The 17264-nt window shown below is 48.6% G+C and overlaps 1 protein-coding gene across 6 annotated transcripts in view; it reads left to right on the plus strand.

The window, feature by feature from the left end:
* Nucleotides 1-5209, plus strand: part of BRD9 (bromodomain containing 9) — a 28545-nt gene extending 23336 nt beyond the window's left edge. For all 6 annotated transcript variants that reach the window (XM_038770383.1, XM_038770384.1, XM_038770385.1 and 3 more), the window contains 3 exons: nt 1817-1919; nt 3533-3700; nt 4814-5209. In XM_038770383.1, the coding sequence (XP_038626311.1) occupies nt 1817-1919; nt 3533-3700; nt 4814-4914 (372 nt within the window). In that variant the 3' untranslated portion in view covers nt 4915-5209. The remainder of the gene's footprint in view (nt 1-1816; nt 1920-3532; nt 3701-4813) is intronic.
* Nucleotides 5210-17264: the final 12055 nt, after the last annotated feature.

Below are 17264 nucleotides of genomic sequence, written 5' to 3' on the forward strand. Positions count from 1 at the left end.
CATATCCCCTTCACTCACTTCGTCCTACTGTAATTTATTGTAGTATCTGCCTCCTCTGCCAGACTGTAAACTCCCTGAGGGCGCGGATCCTACTTATTAACTCTCTTGTCCTCTCACAAGCACTTAGTACAATGCTCTGCCCGCAGTAGGCGCTCAGTAAATTCTGTTGGCCGATGGGTTGGGGGTGAGTCACTGGTGACTCGGCCCCTGAAAGACGGAGAGTTGAGACCTGACCATTTCATTTTTCAAATGGTACTGAAATCTAAATAGTAAAATAAGACCAACAGAGATAAAAGTCCGAAAGCCACCCCAGAAATGGACGGGAGCATTCCCACTACAATCTCTTAAGCCCTTAATTACGGTTTAAGAATTACATTTTCAATTTAAGAACTGACCCTTGGATTTAGAGGTGAGAGAATATTGCCTGGAGCTCCTACCCACCGTTCGGAGACAGAGAGGAGGAATTTTGGCTGTAGATTAAAAGTTATTTTAATAGTGTGTCCTTTGGGTGTTGACGTGGGTTCAAGTCCTGACTTGTTAAAGTGCTGTGGTTTTCTCTTTGCCTTAATCTCCTGATCTGATAAGGAAAGATTATGCCCTATCTTTAGACTACTTTTTTTAGAATCTTCTAAGGATTGGGTGGTCCTCTGTGTTCCCTAGAGGAAGAAACTCCTCTACTATAAATACAAATTCTCTTTCTTATTTTAACATACTTCGTGCCTTTAATTGAGCTTGTTTCGAAAGCTAAATTTGAAATGCGGTGAAGTCACTTTCTTTTTAGCTGAGCATTTTGATCCAATAGGCTGTTGGTTTACAGGTCTCCATTAATAATAACAATATAATAATAATAATAATGGCATTTGTTAAGTGCTTTCTATGTGCAGAACACTGTTCTAAGCACTGGCGGGGGGGATACAAGGTGATCAAGTTGTCCCACGTGGGGGCTCACAGTCTTAGTCCCCATTTTACAGATGAGGTAACTGAGGCTCAGAGAAGTTAAGTGACTTGCCCAAGTTCACACAGCAGACGTGGCGGAGCCGGCATTCGAACCCATGACCTCTGACTCCAAAGCCCGGGCTCTTTCCGCTGAGCCACGCTGCTTCTCTAGAGTGGTTGCTCTGAGAGTGCTCTGTAAAAGGCTTGAGAACTCATTTCAACGCTCCATCATCATTTTAATTTTTTAATTTATTTCTTTTTTAAGAATGTGGTGGGGTGGGAAATTAACAACTTTTAACTCAGTGCTTCAGAGTTTGGCCTTAGAGTTGTAACTTTATTAAATCAAGTTCGGGACTTCATTTGATTTAAGACAGCATTTTCAGCCTAGTCTTATCGAAATAATCATCGCTTGTACTTGGAGTTTTGGCCTCAAGTCCACGAAACGCGTAAAGCCATTTAAAATTCTCCCAATGCCATGCAACATGCAAGCTGCCGATTATACGCCTGTCCGGGACTGTGTCTACTTTCCTGTGAGATTATCAGCCTCGCCTTTGAGATTACAGGTCCAGGCTTGGCAGCCTCTCGGGGGGTTCAATAACCTGTGAAAAACTACAACAGCTGACTTGGAAGAGATCCATTCTTATCCATAGGGAAGTGTGGATTGCATATGAGGAAAAAAATTCAATATTTCACCTATCTTGGGAAGAGGGCTAAGTTTAGGGAGGGAGCAATGCTAAATGAAATGCTTAGGTACCCAGTGCTCTCAATAAATCCTTTGAGTGACAGTCCCTCATCTTTGTCCCCGATTCTCCTGTGCTTCCCTTGAGCCTAAATCTGTTTTTTTCTGTGAGTTCATGCTGTTGGCTTTATTTTCAAACAGATGGGTGATTCAATCGGAGACAGCAATAGCTCCGTTTTGGACTTCATGTCCATGAAGTCGTATTCTGATGTCTCACTCGATATTTCCATGCTCAGTTCATTGGGTAAGTTTTTAATGGCGTTTGGTTTTCCGGACTGCTGGTCTCATTACACATTTTAGATAGTCGTGTTTATTTATTTATTTTTAAAATGGCATTTATTAAGCACTTACCATGTGCAAAGATTGAGCGCTTAACGTGTGCAGAGCACTGTACTAAGGGTTCAGGAGAATACAATATAACAGACACGTTCCCTGCCCACAACGAGCGTTAATCTAGCAGCCTTGCCAACAGAATTTTTAAGAACGATGGCCTGTATCTCAACTTCTTGGTGGCAGCGATAACGGGCATTTAATCTATCCAAAGAAATTGCTTCTCCAAGCCTCGAGGCCTCCATTTCTTCAATTCTGAGACTCCTTCCTCTAAAATGCTCCTGAAACTGCTTCCGTTGTTTTTTTTTTAATGTGTAGAACGAGATCTGGTTTCAAAACTAAGTCCACTCTGTTTTCAAATATGAAAACATGTTTGTGTGGGGGAGGACCACCCCAGGTTTCTAGGCTGATAATAATTGGTATTTAAGTGCTTTCTGTGTGCCAAGCACTGTATTAAGCGCTGAGGTAGATACAAGGTAATCAGGGTGTCCCACGTGGGGCTCACAGTCTTCATCCCCGTTTTCCAGATGAGGAGACTGAGGCCCAGAGAAGTGACTTACCTAAAGTCACGCAGCTGACAAGTGGCAGAGCCGGGATTCAAACCTCCGACTTCTGACTCCAAGCCCGGGCTTTCTCCACTGAACCACGCTGCTTCTCAAAGTTAAGGAGATGAGGAGACCGAGGCCCAGAAAAGTTGTGGCTAGCCCAGAGTCATCAGTGAGAAGCAGCGTGGCTCAGTGGAAAGAGCCCGGGCTTTGGAGTCAGAGGTCACGGGTTCAAATCCCGGCTCCGCCAGTTGTCAGCCGTGTGACTTTGGGCAAGTCACTTCTCTGTGCCTCACTTCCCTCATCTGTAAAATGGGGATTGAGACAGTGAGCCCCAAGTGGGACAACCTGATCGCTTTGTATCCCCCCAGCGCTTAGACCAGTGCTTTGCACATAGTAAGCGCTTAACAAATACCATCATTATTATTCTCCAGCAGACAAGTGGCGAGGGCGGGTTTAGAACCCACGACCTCTGACTCCCAAGCCCAGGCTAGGCCACGCTGCTCCCCTGTGATCCGCTGCTCCTTCCTCCCTTCAAGGCCCTACTGAGAGCTCCCCTCCTCCAGGAGGCCTTCCCAGACTGAGCCCCTTCCTTCCTCTCCCCCTCTTCCCCCTCTCCATCCCCCCCATCTTACCTCCTTCCCTTCCCCACAGCACCTGGATATATGTATATGTGTTTGTACATATTTATTACTCTATTTTACTTGTACGTATCTATTCTATTTATTTTATTTTGTAAGTATGTTTGGCTTTGTTCTCTGTCTCCCCCTTTTAGACTGTGAGCCCACTGTTGGGTAGGGACCGTCTCTATATGTTGCCAACTTGGACTTCCCAAGCACTTAGTCCAGTGCTCTGCACACAGTAAGTGCTCAATAAATACGATTGATGATGATGATGCTCCTGCCTTCCCGGCAGCCTGAAACCGGCCCCGTCCTCCTCCCCGCCCCAGCCGCGCCTTCTCCCCGAACCTTGTGTTTTTCAGGCAAAGTAAAGAAGGAGCTGGATCCCGACGAGAATCATTTGAACCTGGATGAGACCACCAAGCTGTTGCAGGACCTCCACGAGGCCCAGACGGACAGAGTGGGCTCCAGACCGTCTTCTAACCTCAGCTCGCTCTCCAACACCTCGGAAAGGGACCAGCATCACCTGGGTAAGTCTGAAGGCTTGAAGGTTTTCTCTTTAGAGCGCTTACTGTGTGCCAAGCACTGTTTTAGGGACTGGGGTAGATACAGGCTAATAATAATGATGACGATGGTGTTTGCCAAGCACTGTTCTAAGGGCTGGGGCAGATACAAACTAATCAGGTTGTCCCAGTTGGGGCTCGCAGTCGTAATCCCCATTTTCCAGACGAGGGAACTGAGGCCCAGAGAAGTGACTTGCCCAGAGTCACACAGCTGACAAGTGGCAGAGCCGGGATTCGAACCTCCGACCTCCGACTCCCAAGCCCGGGCTCTTTCCGCTGAACCATGCTGCTTCTCAAGAAGGAGCAACTGGAACCAACCCCGTGGCTCAGTGGAAAGAGCCCGGGCTTTGGAGTCAGAGGTCATGGGTTCAAATTCCGGCTCCTCCAATTGTCAGCTGTGTGACTTTGGGCACACTTCTCTGGGCCTCAGTTACCTAATATGTAAAATGGGGATTAAGACTGTGAGCACCCCCATGGGACAACCTGATCAGCTTGTAAGGTCCCCGGCGCTTAGAACAGTGCTTTGCACGTAGTAAGCGCTTAATAAATGCCATTTTAAAAAAAGGAAATGGATACTAATAATAATAATAATAATGTTGGTATTTGTTAAGCGCTTACTATGTGCAAAGCACTGTTCTAAGCGCTGGGGTAGATACCAGGTAATCAGGTTGTGCCTCGAGGGGCTCACAGTCTTCAGTACTAGTTGGTGGGAATGAAATCTCAAGTGGTCGTTTCTGCTCCTCTCCTGAGGGCATTCATTCATTCAATCGTATTTATTGAGCGCTTACTGTGTGCAGAGCACTGGACTAAGCGCTTGGGAAGTACAAGTTGGCATCATATAGAGACGGTCCCTACCCAACAACGGGCTCGCACCACAAAGCTCGGGTGGCGATGACGTCGGGTGACTTCAGCGGGGTTGACCGCTGCTATTCCGAGTTCCTCTGGCCAATTCCCCTTTAAATCCGTCTTCACGCTCCACAATATCCCAGAAGGGAATAGGCGATTTAGAACACTGTGAATGTCTCCCATCGCCGACTGTCCCGCTGAAGGGTGTCTGTTTTCTCTCTCCCGACGCCGCAGGAAGCCCATCCCATCTCAGTGTGGCCGAACAGCAAGACATGGTCCACGATCCCTATGAATTCCTTCAGTCTCCAGAGCCCGCAACCTCCACTAATAGTTAATGTACAGGTTCGGGAGGGCTTTTATATTCTGCATTTTAATTATAACGTTTTTGTCTAAAGATGAAAACTTCAATCTTATCCTCTTTGGATCGAGGAAAGCGACTGTATTATATTGCCAGGGGCAAACGCAAAATTGGCTCCCACTGAATCGTGTCGGCGTCTCAGATGCAGCAGTTTTTGTACAGAGCGAGTGTATACCCTGCAGGAGTGAGAAGACGGATGGTGTGTGTATCAAGGTTTGTCTCATCAGTTTCCGAGCATCACGACTGTGTCATTAAAAAGGTTTTCTATCGCCCGTCACGTGCCCTTACATTTTCTTCCCCCCCCGAACACGAAAGCGCTCATGAAAGACCAGTCGACTCTGAGGATGCGGATCATTTTCGTGATTTGGACCTTGAAACAAAGACAGACCAAGCCCGTGTTCTTGCCACTAGATCCTGCTGCTTCTCTGTAATAATTACGGTACTTGTTAAGCGCTTACTGTGTGCCAAGCACTATTCTGAGTGCTTTGGTAAGTAATCAGGTTGGACACAGTCCCTGGCCCTCATGGGGCTTACAGTCTTAATCCCCGTTTTACAGATGAGGGAACTGAAGCCCAGTGAAGTGACTTACCCAACGTCACACAGCAGACGTGGCGGAGCCGGGATTAGAACCCGTGCCCTTCTGACTCCTGAGGCCCATGCTGTAGCTACTACACCATGCTGCTTCTGGGGTAGACACGTTCCCTCCCCTCAAGGAGCTTGCAGTCTAGAAGGGCCCGTTATTGGGTAGGGACCGTCTCTATCTGTTGCCGAATTGTCCTTTCCAAGCACTTAGTACGGTGCTCCGCACGCAGTAAGCGCTCAATAAATACGATTGAGCGACTGAGTGAATGAAAGGGGAGATGGATGTTATTGCGTGGGCATGAGTGCCCGGGGATTTGGGCTTTCTGTGGTGGTGGTTTCTCAGGAGGTAGAGCAGATCCTTGGGCTTTCAGGTTGGTATGTTGTGATGGAGGCTCACAGGCAGAGTCTCAAACGAATCATTGTTTCCTGCCAGATTTGGGGCGCTGGGGTGAAACTGGGGGGACTTCTCCATGAAATTGGACCTGGAGGCCAAGCACTCAGTATAATAATAATAATGATGGTATTTGTTATGTGCTTACTATGTGCCAATCAATCAATCAATTGTATTTATTGAGCGCTTACTGTGTGCAGAGCACTGGACTAAGCGCTTGGGAAGTCCAAGTTGGCAACATATAGAGACAGTCCCTACCCAACAGTGGGCTCACAGTCTAAAAGGGGGAGACAGTGCCAAGCACTCTTCTAAGCACTGGGGTAGATAGGAGGTAATCAGGTTGTCCCACGTGGGGCTCACAATCTTCATCCCCATTTTACAGATGAGATAACTGGGGCACAGAGCAGTGAAGTGGCTTGCCCAAGGCCACACAGCCGACAAGTGGCAGAGCCGGGATTAGAACTAGTATAGTTCTCTGCACATAGTAAGCGCTCAATAAATACGATTCAATAAATAAATACTATTGATTAATTGACTGGGGTTAGAACTGAGGGGGAGTAGAACCAGGGCAGTGCTTTCAAACTTTTCAAACCCTCCTGTCTCTGGGGGCTTTTCTTTACGTATTTGTTCAGGATTTTTCCCTCGTCCCCACTGACATGCTCCGGGGGGTGATATTCCCAGGAGCTTCTCCAGGGAAATCGTCATCGACATCTTCAGCGGTGGTATTTATTGAGCACTTACTATGCGCAGAGCATTGTACTAAACGCTTGGGAGAGTACAATACAGCAGAATTAGTGGACACGTTCCCTGCCCGTAACAAGCCCACAGTCTAGAGGGGGAGAAAGGCATCAGTATAAAGAAATACAATAAATAATATGCCCTGGATTCTTTCATTCCAAAGATTCTCAGACGGAAGAGCCAGTCTTGAGGGATCAAGAAATACTTCCTGGCAAGATGAGAGTGACCCACATCAGTTTGATTTACTTTATTCTCCGAGGGTTTCAAGTGCAGATGGGGTATTTGTGGGAATACAATTACATAGCTCAGAGTCCGTTGATCGGTGTGGTATTTATTGAGCACTGAGTGTGTGCAAAGCACTGTACTAAGTGCTCGGGAGAGTGCAATACAACAGAGTTGATAGATACGCTCCCTGCCCACCATGACCTGACGGTCTAAAGGGGGAGAGAGACGACAATATAAAGAAAAACAGCAGCGTGGCTCAGCGGAAAAGAGCCCGGGCTTTGGAGTCGGAGGTCACGGGTTTGAATCCCGCTCCGCCACTTGTCAGCTGTGTGACTTTGGGCAAGTCACTTGACTTCTCTGGGCCTCAGTTACCTCGTCTGTAAAATGGGGATGAAGACTGTGAGCCCCCCCGTGGGACAACCTGGTCACCTTGTAACCTCCCCAGCGCTTAGAACAGTGCTTTGCACATAGCGCTTCATAAATGTCATTATTATTATTATTATTATAAAAACAATAACTATGCCCTGGATTCTTTCAGTCCAAAGGTTCTCAGACTGCAGAGCCAGTCTGGGAGGTCAAGGAATATTTACTGGCCAGACTGGAGTGACCCGGGTCGGTTTGATTTACTTTACTGCCTGAGGTTTTAGAGTGCTGATGGGGTATTTGTGGGAATGAAATTACATGGTTCCACATCAGTCAATCAACCAGTGGTATTTATTGAGTGCTTACGGTGTGCCGAGCACTGCATTCATTCAATCAGTCGTATTTATTGAGCGCTTACTGTGTGCAGAGCACACTGTCCTAAGCGGTGTGGGAGAGTCCAATATAAGAAAATTTGTAGACACATTCCCTGCCTACCAGGAGGTTACAGTGTAAGAGGGAAAGACAGGAGTCCCCCTCCTCAAGGAACTCCAGTTGTTTCCCATCCACTAGAGAAGCAGCGTGGCTCAGTGGAAAGAGCCCGGGCTTTGGAGTCGGAGGTCGTGGGTTCCAATCCCGGCTCCGCCAACTGCCAGCTGTGTGACTTTGGGCGAGTCACTTCTCTGGGCCTCAGTTCCCTCATCTGGAAAATGGGGATTTAAAACTGTGAGCCCCCCATGGGACAACCTGATCACCTTGTAACCTCCCCAGGGCTTAGAACAGCGCTTTGCACATAGTAAGCGCTTAACAAATACCATCATTATTATTATCCACTTCTGCATCAAACTCCTTAAAGCATTTAATCCCCTTTTCCCCTCCTACGTCACCTCTCTACTCTCCTACTCCAATCCAGCCCTCACACTTGGTTTCTCGCTGTCCCTCCATCTCGTGTCTCGCCGCCAACCTCTCGCCCACATCCTCCCTCTTATTCAATCATATTTATTGAGCACTTACTGTGTGCAGAGCACTGTACTAAGCGCTTGGGAAATACAAATTGCCAACATATAAAGACGGTCCTTACCCAACAACGGGCTCACAGTCTAGGAGGGGGAGACAGACAACAAAACAAAACACTCTTATCAGGCAGATAATTGCACTCCCTCACTTCGAAACCAAATTGAAAGCCCATCTCCTCCAAGAAGCCTTCCCTGACAAAGCCCTCCTCTCCTCCCACTCCCTTCTGCGGCACTCTGACTTGCTCCTTCATTCAGCATCCTTCCCATCCCCACTGCACATTATATATATATATATATATATATATATATATATATATATATAATTTATTTATCTAGCCATTTATGTTTATTTATGTTAATGTCTGTCTCCCCTTCTAGGCTGTGAGCTTGTCTTGGGAAGGAATGTGTCTATTGGTTGTTGTGTTGTACTCTCCCAGGCGCTTAGTGCAGGGCTTTGCACACACTAAGAGGTTGTGGGTTCTGATCCCCGCTCCGCCACTTGTCAGCTGTGTGACTTTGGGCAAGTCACTTATAATAATAATAATAATAATAACAATAAAAATAATAATGGCATTTGTTAAGCACTTACTATGTGCAGAGCACTGTTCTAAGCACTGGGGAGGATACAAGGTGATCAGGTTGTCCCAAGTGGGGCTCACAGTCTTAATCCCCATTTTACAGATGAGGGAACCGAGGCCCAGAGAAGTGAGGTGACTTGCCCAAAGTCACACAGCTGACAAGTGGCGGAGCCGGGATTTGAACCCACGACCTCCGACTCCAAAGCCCAGGCTCTTTCCACTGAGCCACGCTGCTTCTCTAATCTTATCTTCTCTGGGCCTCAGTTCCCTCATCTGGAAAATGGGGATTAAGACTGTGAGCCCCAAGTGGGACAACCTGAATACCTTGTATCTCCCCCAGCGCTTAGAACGGTGCTTGGCACATAGTAAGCGCTTAACAAATACCAAAATTATTATTATTATTAAGAAGACTAAAAACCAAGGGCTGGCTGATGGTTGGAAAACGAGAGCCTCAGTTTCCTCCTCTACAAAATCAATCAATCAGTTGTATTTATTAAGCGCTTACTGTGTGCAGAGCACTGGACTAAGCGCTTGGGAAGTGCAAGTTGGCAACATATAGAGACGGTCCCTACCCAACAGTGGGCTCACAGTCTAGAAGGGGGAGACGGAGAACAAAACCAAACATATTAACAAAATAAAACAAATAGAATAGATATGTACAAGTAAAATAGAGTAATAAATATGTACAAACATATATACATATATACAGGTGCTGTGGGGAAGGGAAGGAGGTAAGGTGGGGGGGGATGGAAAGGGGGAGGAGGGGAAATGGGGGTTCGATACCAGTTCTCTCTCACGGGGGTCGTGATAATCCTGTCAACCCCTGGGGCTTGACACCGAGTCTAAATATTTCTCTTTCTCCAAAAGGAAACTGACGAGTTGCCAGAGTTTGGGAGGAAGTCGCTATGGAAACGCACGATGTTCCCTGAGAAGGGCCAAACAGCATTTTTCAAGCTCTGGGGTCGGGAAAGCGCGGGAATGAGGGGAGGTGAGCGTGCTAACCACTGGTTTCCCAGGAAGAGCGTCTCCGCTAAGCTCATGTCAGGGTGACACTCCTTTGGGTCCCCTACTAGATCGGGAGTTTCCCTCCCTCCGCACGTCGGCCAAACTAGCCCTCTTCCTCCCTTCAAAGCCCTACTGAGAGCTCACCTCCTCCAGGAGGCCTTCCCAGATTAAGCCCCCCCTTTGTCCTCCCCTCCTCCCCATCGCCCCCTCGCCCTATCCTCTTCCCCTCCCCACAGCACTTGTATATATTTCTCCATATTTATTACTCTATTTCATTCATTCAGTCATTTATTGAGCGCTTACTGTGTGCAGAGCCCCCACTTGTCAGCTGTGTGACATTGGGCAAGTCTCTGCGCCTCAGTTACCTCATCTGTAAAATGGGGATTGAGACTGTGAGCCCCATGAGGGACAACCTGATCACCTTGTAACCTCCCCAGCGCTTAGAACAGTGCTTTGCACATAGTAAGCGCTTAATAAATGCTATCATCATCAGAGCACTGGACTAAGCGGTTGGGAAGTACGATTCATTTGTACATGCGGCAGAGAAGCGGCGTGGTTCAGTGGAAAGAGCTTGGGAGTCAGAGGTCATGGGTTCTAATCCCGGCTCCGCCACTCGTCAGCTGGGTGACTCTGGGCAAGTCACTTTGCTTCTCTGGGCCTCAGTGACCTCATCTGGAAAATGGGGATTAAGACTGTGAGCCCCATGAGGGACAACCTGATCGCCTTGTAACCTCCCCAGCGCTTAGAACAGTGCTTTGCACATAGTAAGCGCTTAATAAATGCTATCATCATCATCATCAGAGCACTGGACAAAGCGGTTGGGAAGTACGATTCATTTGTACATGCGGCAGAGAAGCAGCGTGGTTCAGTGGAAAGAGCTTGGGAGTCAGGTCATGGGTTCTAATCCTGCCTCCGCCACTTGTCAGCTGGGTGACTGGGCAAGTCACTTCGCTTCTCTGGGCCTCAGTGACCTCATCTGGAAAATGGGGATTAAGACTGTGAGCCCCATGTGGGACAACCTGATTACCTTGTATCCTCCCAGCGCTTAGAAGAGTGCTTGGCACATCGTAAGCGCTTAACAAATGTCATCATTATTGTTATTTACCATATTGATTTTATTAATGTTGTGTATATAGCTATAATTCTATTTATTCTGATAGTATTGACACCGATCTACTGTTTTGTTGTCTGTCTCCCCCTTCTAGACTGTGAGCCCACTGTTGGGTAGGGACTGTCTCTATATGTTGCCAATTTGTACTTCCCAAGCGCTTAGTACAGTGCTCTGCACCTAGTAAGCGCTCAATAAATACGATTGATGATGATATGTTGCCAATTTGTATTTCCCAAGCGCTTAGTCCGGTGCTCTGCACACAGTAAGTGCGCAAGAAATACGACTGAATGAGTGGATAATCGTCTCTAAAGCCTGCGCTCTGAAGGTCTGAATAAAATGTGTAAAAAAAAATGAATTTTTCAACGAGAACGACTGCTCTCACTTTCATTTTAATTGCTTTCATCGCTGAGTTTCGCAGGTGGTGACATTGAAATCGATTGTCTGCTTCTGTCTCCCACTTAATGGTGGTATTTGTGAAGCGCTTATTAGGTGTCAGGTACTGTTCTAAGCACTCTGCCCCTGCCTCATCTGGTCTTGCGCCCCAAAAACCTCGTCCCCTTAGGAGAAAGACTAAAGTGAGACCTAAGGGAACAGGTGGAAAGCTCTGGGTGCGAAGGATGGGGAGCCTTCCCTTCCCTCGCCCCAGGAGAAGCAGGACTATGAGCCATGGATCCCCAGCCCACTCTGGAATATCGTCCTTGGGGGGCTTTCCGTCCTTCCAAAGGTCTCCATGGCACTCCAAAATTTGGGAAACTCTACTTTAGGTTCAAAGCTGGTGGGTAGATTCCCATAAACACACCTCTGGGTTAATAAGGATGGTCTGTGGGGGAAAAGGCGGCCGTAAGCTCATTCAGAAGCAACGTGGCCTGGTGGATAGAGCCCCGGCCTGGGCGGCATTAGGACCTGGGTTCTAATTCCGCCCTGCCACTCGTCCGCTGTGTGACCATGGGCACGTCACTTCGCTTCTCTGGGCCTCAGTTTCCTCAGCTGTAGAATGGGGATTGAGATTGTGAGCCGCACGTGGAACGGGGACTGCGTTCGACTCGATTTGCTTGTATCCATCCCGACGCTTAATATGGTGCTTGGCACATAGCACTGAACAAATCCCATTATTATTATTATTATTATTATTATTACAAGCTTGTTCAGAAGCAGCATAGCCTAGTGAATAGAGCACGGTCTTGGGAGTCAGAAGGACCTGGGTTCAAGCACTGAACAAATCCTATTATTATTATTATTATTACAAGCTTGTTCAGAAGCTGCATAGCCTAGTGAATAGAACACGGTCTTGGGAGTCAGAAGGACCTGGGTTCTAATCCCAATTCTGCCACTTATCTGCAGTGTTACTTTGGGCACGACACTTCACTTTGGCCGGTTTTCTCATCTGTAAAATGGGGATTAAGACCGTGATCTCCATGTGGGACAGGGGCTGTGTGAAACCTGAGTTGCCAACTTGTACTTCCCAAGCGCTTAGTACAGTGCTCCGCACACGGTAAGCGCTCAATAAATACGATTGATTGATTGATTGATTAATGTGTGTGTACCCCAATGCTTAGAACAGTGCCTAGCACATAGGAAGCACTTAACAAATACCATTTTGTTAAAAAAAACGATAAATTTAAGAAACTTTACTTCCATTTATTGGTGGTTAGCCGCCCATACATGCACCTCTGGAATAATAAATGTGGGCTGGAGGGAAAAAGCTACCATAAACTCGTTCAGGGCCAGGAACATGTTTGCCAACTCTGTTGTGTCGTATTCTCCCAAGGGCTTAGTACAGTGCTCTGCACATATTAACGCTCAATAAATACCATTGGCGATGATGGTGATAATGATAAAAAGCGATAATGAGAACAATGGGGGTTTTAAGTTTCTTATGTTCCTGAATTTCATGAATTTGCTGAGGGGTTGCCTTCCCTTATAGCATATAGCATATTGTGGAGCGATATGCTATATCTCAGTCTAATAATCAATCATAAGGGTGGCATTTATTAGGCACTTTCTATGCAACAAGCACTGTACTAAGCGCCGGAGTAGATACAAGGTCATCGGATCCCGTATGGGGCTCACAGTCTAGGTAGGAGGGAGAACTCCCCATTTTGCAGATGAGGGCACTGAGGCCCAGAGAATAATGATAATAATAATTATGGCATTTATTAAGCGCTTACTATGTGCAAAGCCCTGTTCTAAGCGCTGGGGAGGTTACAAGGTGATCAGGTTGTCCCACGGGGGGCTCACAGTCTTCATCCCCATTTTCCAGGTGAGGTCACTGAGGCCCAGAGAAGTGAAGCGACTTGCCCAAAGTCACACAGCTGCCAATTGGGGGAGCTGGGATTTGAACCCATGACCTCTGATTCCAAATAATAATAATAATGATGGTATTTGTTAAGCGCTTACTATGTGCAAAGCACTGTTCTAAGTGCTGGGGGCTCCCAATCCAGTTGGAAATTGTCCAGGCATTTAGATTTAGATGGATCCCAGACTGAGCCCCTTTTTTCCCCTCCTCCTTCTCCTCCCCACATCACTTGTATCTATATTTGTACAGATTTATTACTCTATTTTACTTGTACATATTTACTATTCTATTTATTTTGTTAATGATGTGCATAGAGCTTTAATTATTTGTTCTGATGACTTGACACCTGTCCACATGTTTTGTTGTCTGTCTCCCCCTTCCAGAGTGTGAGCCCGTTGTTGGGTAGGGACCGTCTCTATGTGTTGCCCACTTGTACTTCCCAAGCGCTTAGTACAGTGCTCTGCACACAGTAAGCGCTCAATAAATACGAATGAATGAATGAATACAAGGTGATCAGGTTGTCTTATGTGGGGCTCACAATCTTACTCCCCATTTTACAGATGAGGGAATTGAGGCCCAGAGAAGTGAAGTGACTTGCCCCAAGTCACACAGCTGCCTAGTGGCGGAGCCAGGATTTGAACCCATGACCTCTGACTCCCAAGCCCGGGCTCTTTCCACTGAGCCACGCTGCTTCTCAATGAAGAGAAGTGACTTACCCAAGGTCACCCAGCAGACAGGTGGCGGAAGCGGAATTAGAACCCAGGTCCTGCGATTCCCAAGCCCGGGCTCTTTCCACTGAGCCACGCTGCTTCTCAATGAAGAGAAGTGACTTACCCAAGGTCACCCAGCAGACAGGCGGCGGAGGCGGGATTAGAACCCAGGTCCTGCGATTCCCAAGCCCGGGCTCTTTCCACTGAGCCACACTGCTTCTCAATGAAGAGAAGTGACTTACCCAAGGTCACCCAGCAGACAGGCGGCGGAGGCGGGATTAGAACCCAGGTCCTGCGATTCCCAAGCCCGGGCTCTTTCCACTGAGCCACGCTGCTTCTCAATGAAGAGAAGTGACTTACCCAAGGTCACCCAGCAGACAGGCGGCGGAAGCGGGATTAGAACCCAGGTCCTGCGATTCCCAAGCCCGGGCTCTTTCCACTGAGCCACGCTGCTTCTCAATGAAGAGAAGTGACTTACCCAAGGTCACCCAGCAGACAGGCGGCGGAGGTGGGATTAGAACCCAGGTCCTGCGATTCCCAAGCCCGGGCTCTTTCCACTGAGCCACGCTGCTTCTCAATGAAGAGAAGTGACTTACCCAAGGTCACCCAGCAGACAGGCGGCGGAGGCGGGATTAGAACCCAGGTCCTGTGATTCCCAAGCCCGGGCTCTTTCCACTGAGCCACGCTGCTTCTCAATGAAGAGAAGTGACTTACCCAAGGTCACCCAGCAGACAGGTGGCGGAAGCGGGATTAGAACCCAGGTCCTGCGATTCCCAAGCCCGGGCTCTTTCCACTGAGCCACGCTGCTTCTCAATGAAGAGAAGTGACTTACCCAAGGTCACCCAGCAGACAGGCGGCGGAAGCGGGATTAGAACCCAGGTCCTGCGATTCCCAAGCCCGGGCTCTTTCCACTGAGCCACGCTGCTTCTCAATGAAGAGAAGTGACTTACCCAAGGTCACCCAGCAGACAGGCGGCGGAAGCGGCATTAGAACCCAGGTCCTGCGATTCCCAAGCCCGGGCTCTTTCCACTGAGCCACGCTGCTTCTCAATGAAGAGAAGTGACTTACCCAAGGTCACCCAGCAGACAGGCGGCGGAGGTGGGATTAGAACCCAGGTCCTGCGATTCCCAAGCCCGGGCTCTTTCCACTGAGCCACGCTGCTTCTCAATGAAGAGAAGTGACTTACCCAAGGTCACCCAGAGCAGACAGGCGGCGGAGGCGGGATTAGAACCCAGGTCCTGCGATTCCCAAGCCCGGCCTCTTTCCACTGAGCCACGCTGCTTCTCAATGAAGAGAAGTGACTTACCCAAGGTCACCCAGCAGACAGGTGGCGGAAGCGGAATTAGAACCCAGGTCCTGCGATTCCCAAGCCCGGGCTCTTTCCACTGAGCCACGCTGCTTCTCAATGAAGAGAAGTGACTTACCCAAGGTCACCCAGCAGACAGGCGGCGGAGGCGGGATTAGAACCCAGGTCCTGCGATTCCCAAGCCCGGGCTCTTTCCACTGAGCCACGCTGCTTCTCAATGAAGAGAAGTGACTTACCCAAGGTCACCCAGAGCAGACAGGCGGCGGAAGCGGGATTAGAACCCAGGTCCTGCGATTCCCAAGCCCGGGCTCTTTCCACTGAGCCACGCTGCTTCTCAATGAAGAGAAGTGACTTACGAAAGGTCACCCAGCAGACAGGCGGGGGAAGCAGGATTAGAACCCAGGTCCTGCCAGTCCTTTCCGCCAGTCCTTCCAATTTGCCGATCTGCTCCCGGCCTTTTGTCTTGGTGTGTGAGTACAGCCAGGGAAGAAGAGGTCGAAGCCAAGAACGACCCACTGAGACTCCGAGCTGGTCATCCTTGCCCAGGGGATAATGGCGCTTATGAAGTAGGCTAGTAGGTTTCCATGGTGACGAGGACCGGAGGGCTCTGCCTTGCCGCTCACTCTCGCGGCCAACTTTGCCTGGGATTGCAGGTGAGAGGGTCACCCTTGGGACCGAGCGGAGGCGGGGAGGAGGAGGAGGAGGGGACTTGATGCCCGTTTAATCGATCGATCGATCAATCGTATTTATTGAGCGCTTACTGTGCGCGGAGCACTGCACTAAGCGCTTGGGAAGTCCAAGATGGCAACATAGACGGTCCCTACCCACCAGCGGTCTAGTTGAAGACGACGGAGCCTCCGATTTCACTCGGCCGTCGAAGAAAGGGTATTGGCATTTGGCCGCTCAGGGCTGGTCACCCAGCGGGACGCGGGAGCTCGGAATTTCGCTCCTGGCTTGCTGGCCGGGTGGTTTATCAAAGGTGGTCATCATCATCAATCGTATTTATTGAGCGCTTACTATGTGCAGAGCACTGTACTAAGCGCTTGGTGATAAAACTAGAGGCCGTGGATGGTGGGGGAGAAGGAAGGAAGTGGGAGTGAGCGTCAATCAGCGATGTTTTGGGAGCGTTTACTGCGTGCAGAGCGCTGTTCTTTGTGCTTGGGAGACTACAGTAGACTTGCCGGACATTCTCCCTGCCCTCAAGGACCTGACAGTCCAATAATAATTATAATAATGGCATTTATTAAGTGCTTATTATGTGCATAGCTCTGTTCTAAGCTCCAGGGTGGATACAAGGTCATCATGTTGTCCCACGTGGGGCTCACAGACTTAATCCCCATTTTACAGATGAGGGAACGGAGGCACAGAGAAGTGAAGCGACTTGCCCAAAGTCACACAGCTGACAAGTGGCGGAGCCGGGATAGAGGAGCTCACAATCTCTGGAGAGAGGCAGCGTGGCCTAGTGGATAGAGCCCCGACTTGGGAGTCGGAGGGCCTGGGTTCTGATCGATCAATCGATCAGTCAGTCGTATTTATTGAGCGCTTACTGTGTGCAGAGCACTGGACTAAGCGCTTGGGAAGTCCAAGTTGGCAACCTACAGAGACGGTCCCTACCCAACAGTGGGCTCTCAGTCTAGAAGGGGGGAGACAGAGGGCAAAACAAAACATATTAACAAAATAAAATAAATAGAAAGCCCACTGTTGGGTAGGGACTGTCTCTATGTGTTGCCAATTTGTACTTCCCAAGCACTTAGTACAGTGCTCTGCACATAGTAAGCGCTCAATAAATACGATTGATTGATTGATTGATGTACAAGTAAAATAAATAGAGTAATAAATAGGTGCAAACGTATATACAGGTAATCTCGAATCTCGGCTCCGCCACCTGTCCGCTGTGTCACTTTGGGCGAGTCACTTCTCTGGGCCTCAGTGACCTCATCTGTCAAATGGGGATTAAGACTGCGAGCCCCAAGTGGGGCAGGGACTGTGACCAACTTGATCGACTTGTA

This window comes from Tachyglossus aculeatus, chromosome X3 (genome assembly GCF_015852505.1).
Source record: "Tachyglossus aculeatus isolate mTacAcu1 chromosome X3, mTacAcu1.pri, whole genome shotgun sequence".
Classification (NCBI taxonomy): Eukaryota; Metazoa; Chordata; class Mammalia; order Monotremata; family Tachyglossidae; genus Tachyglossus; species Tachyglossus aculeatus.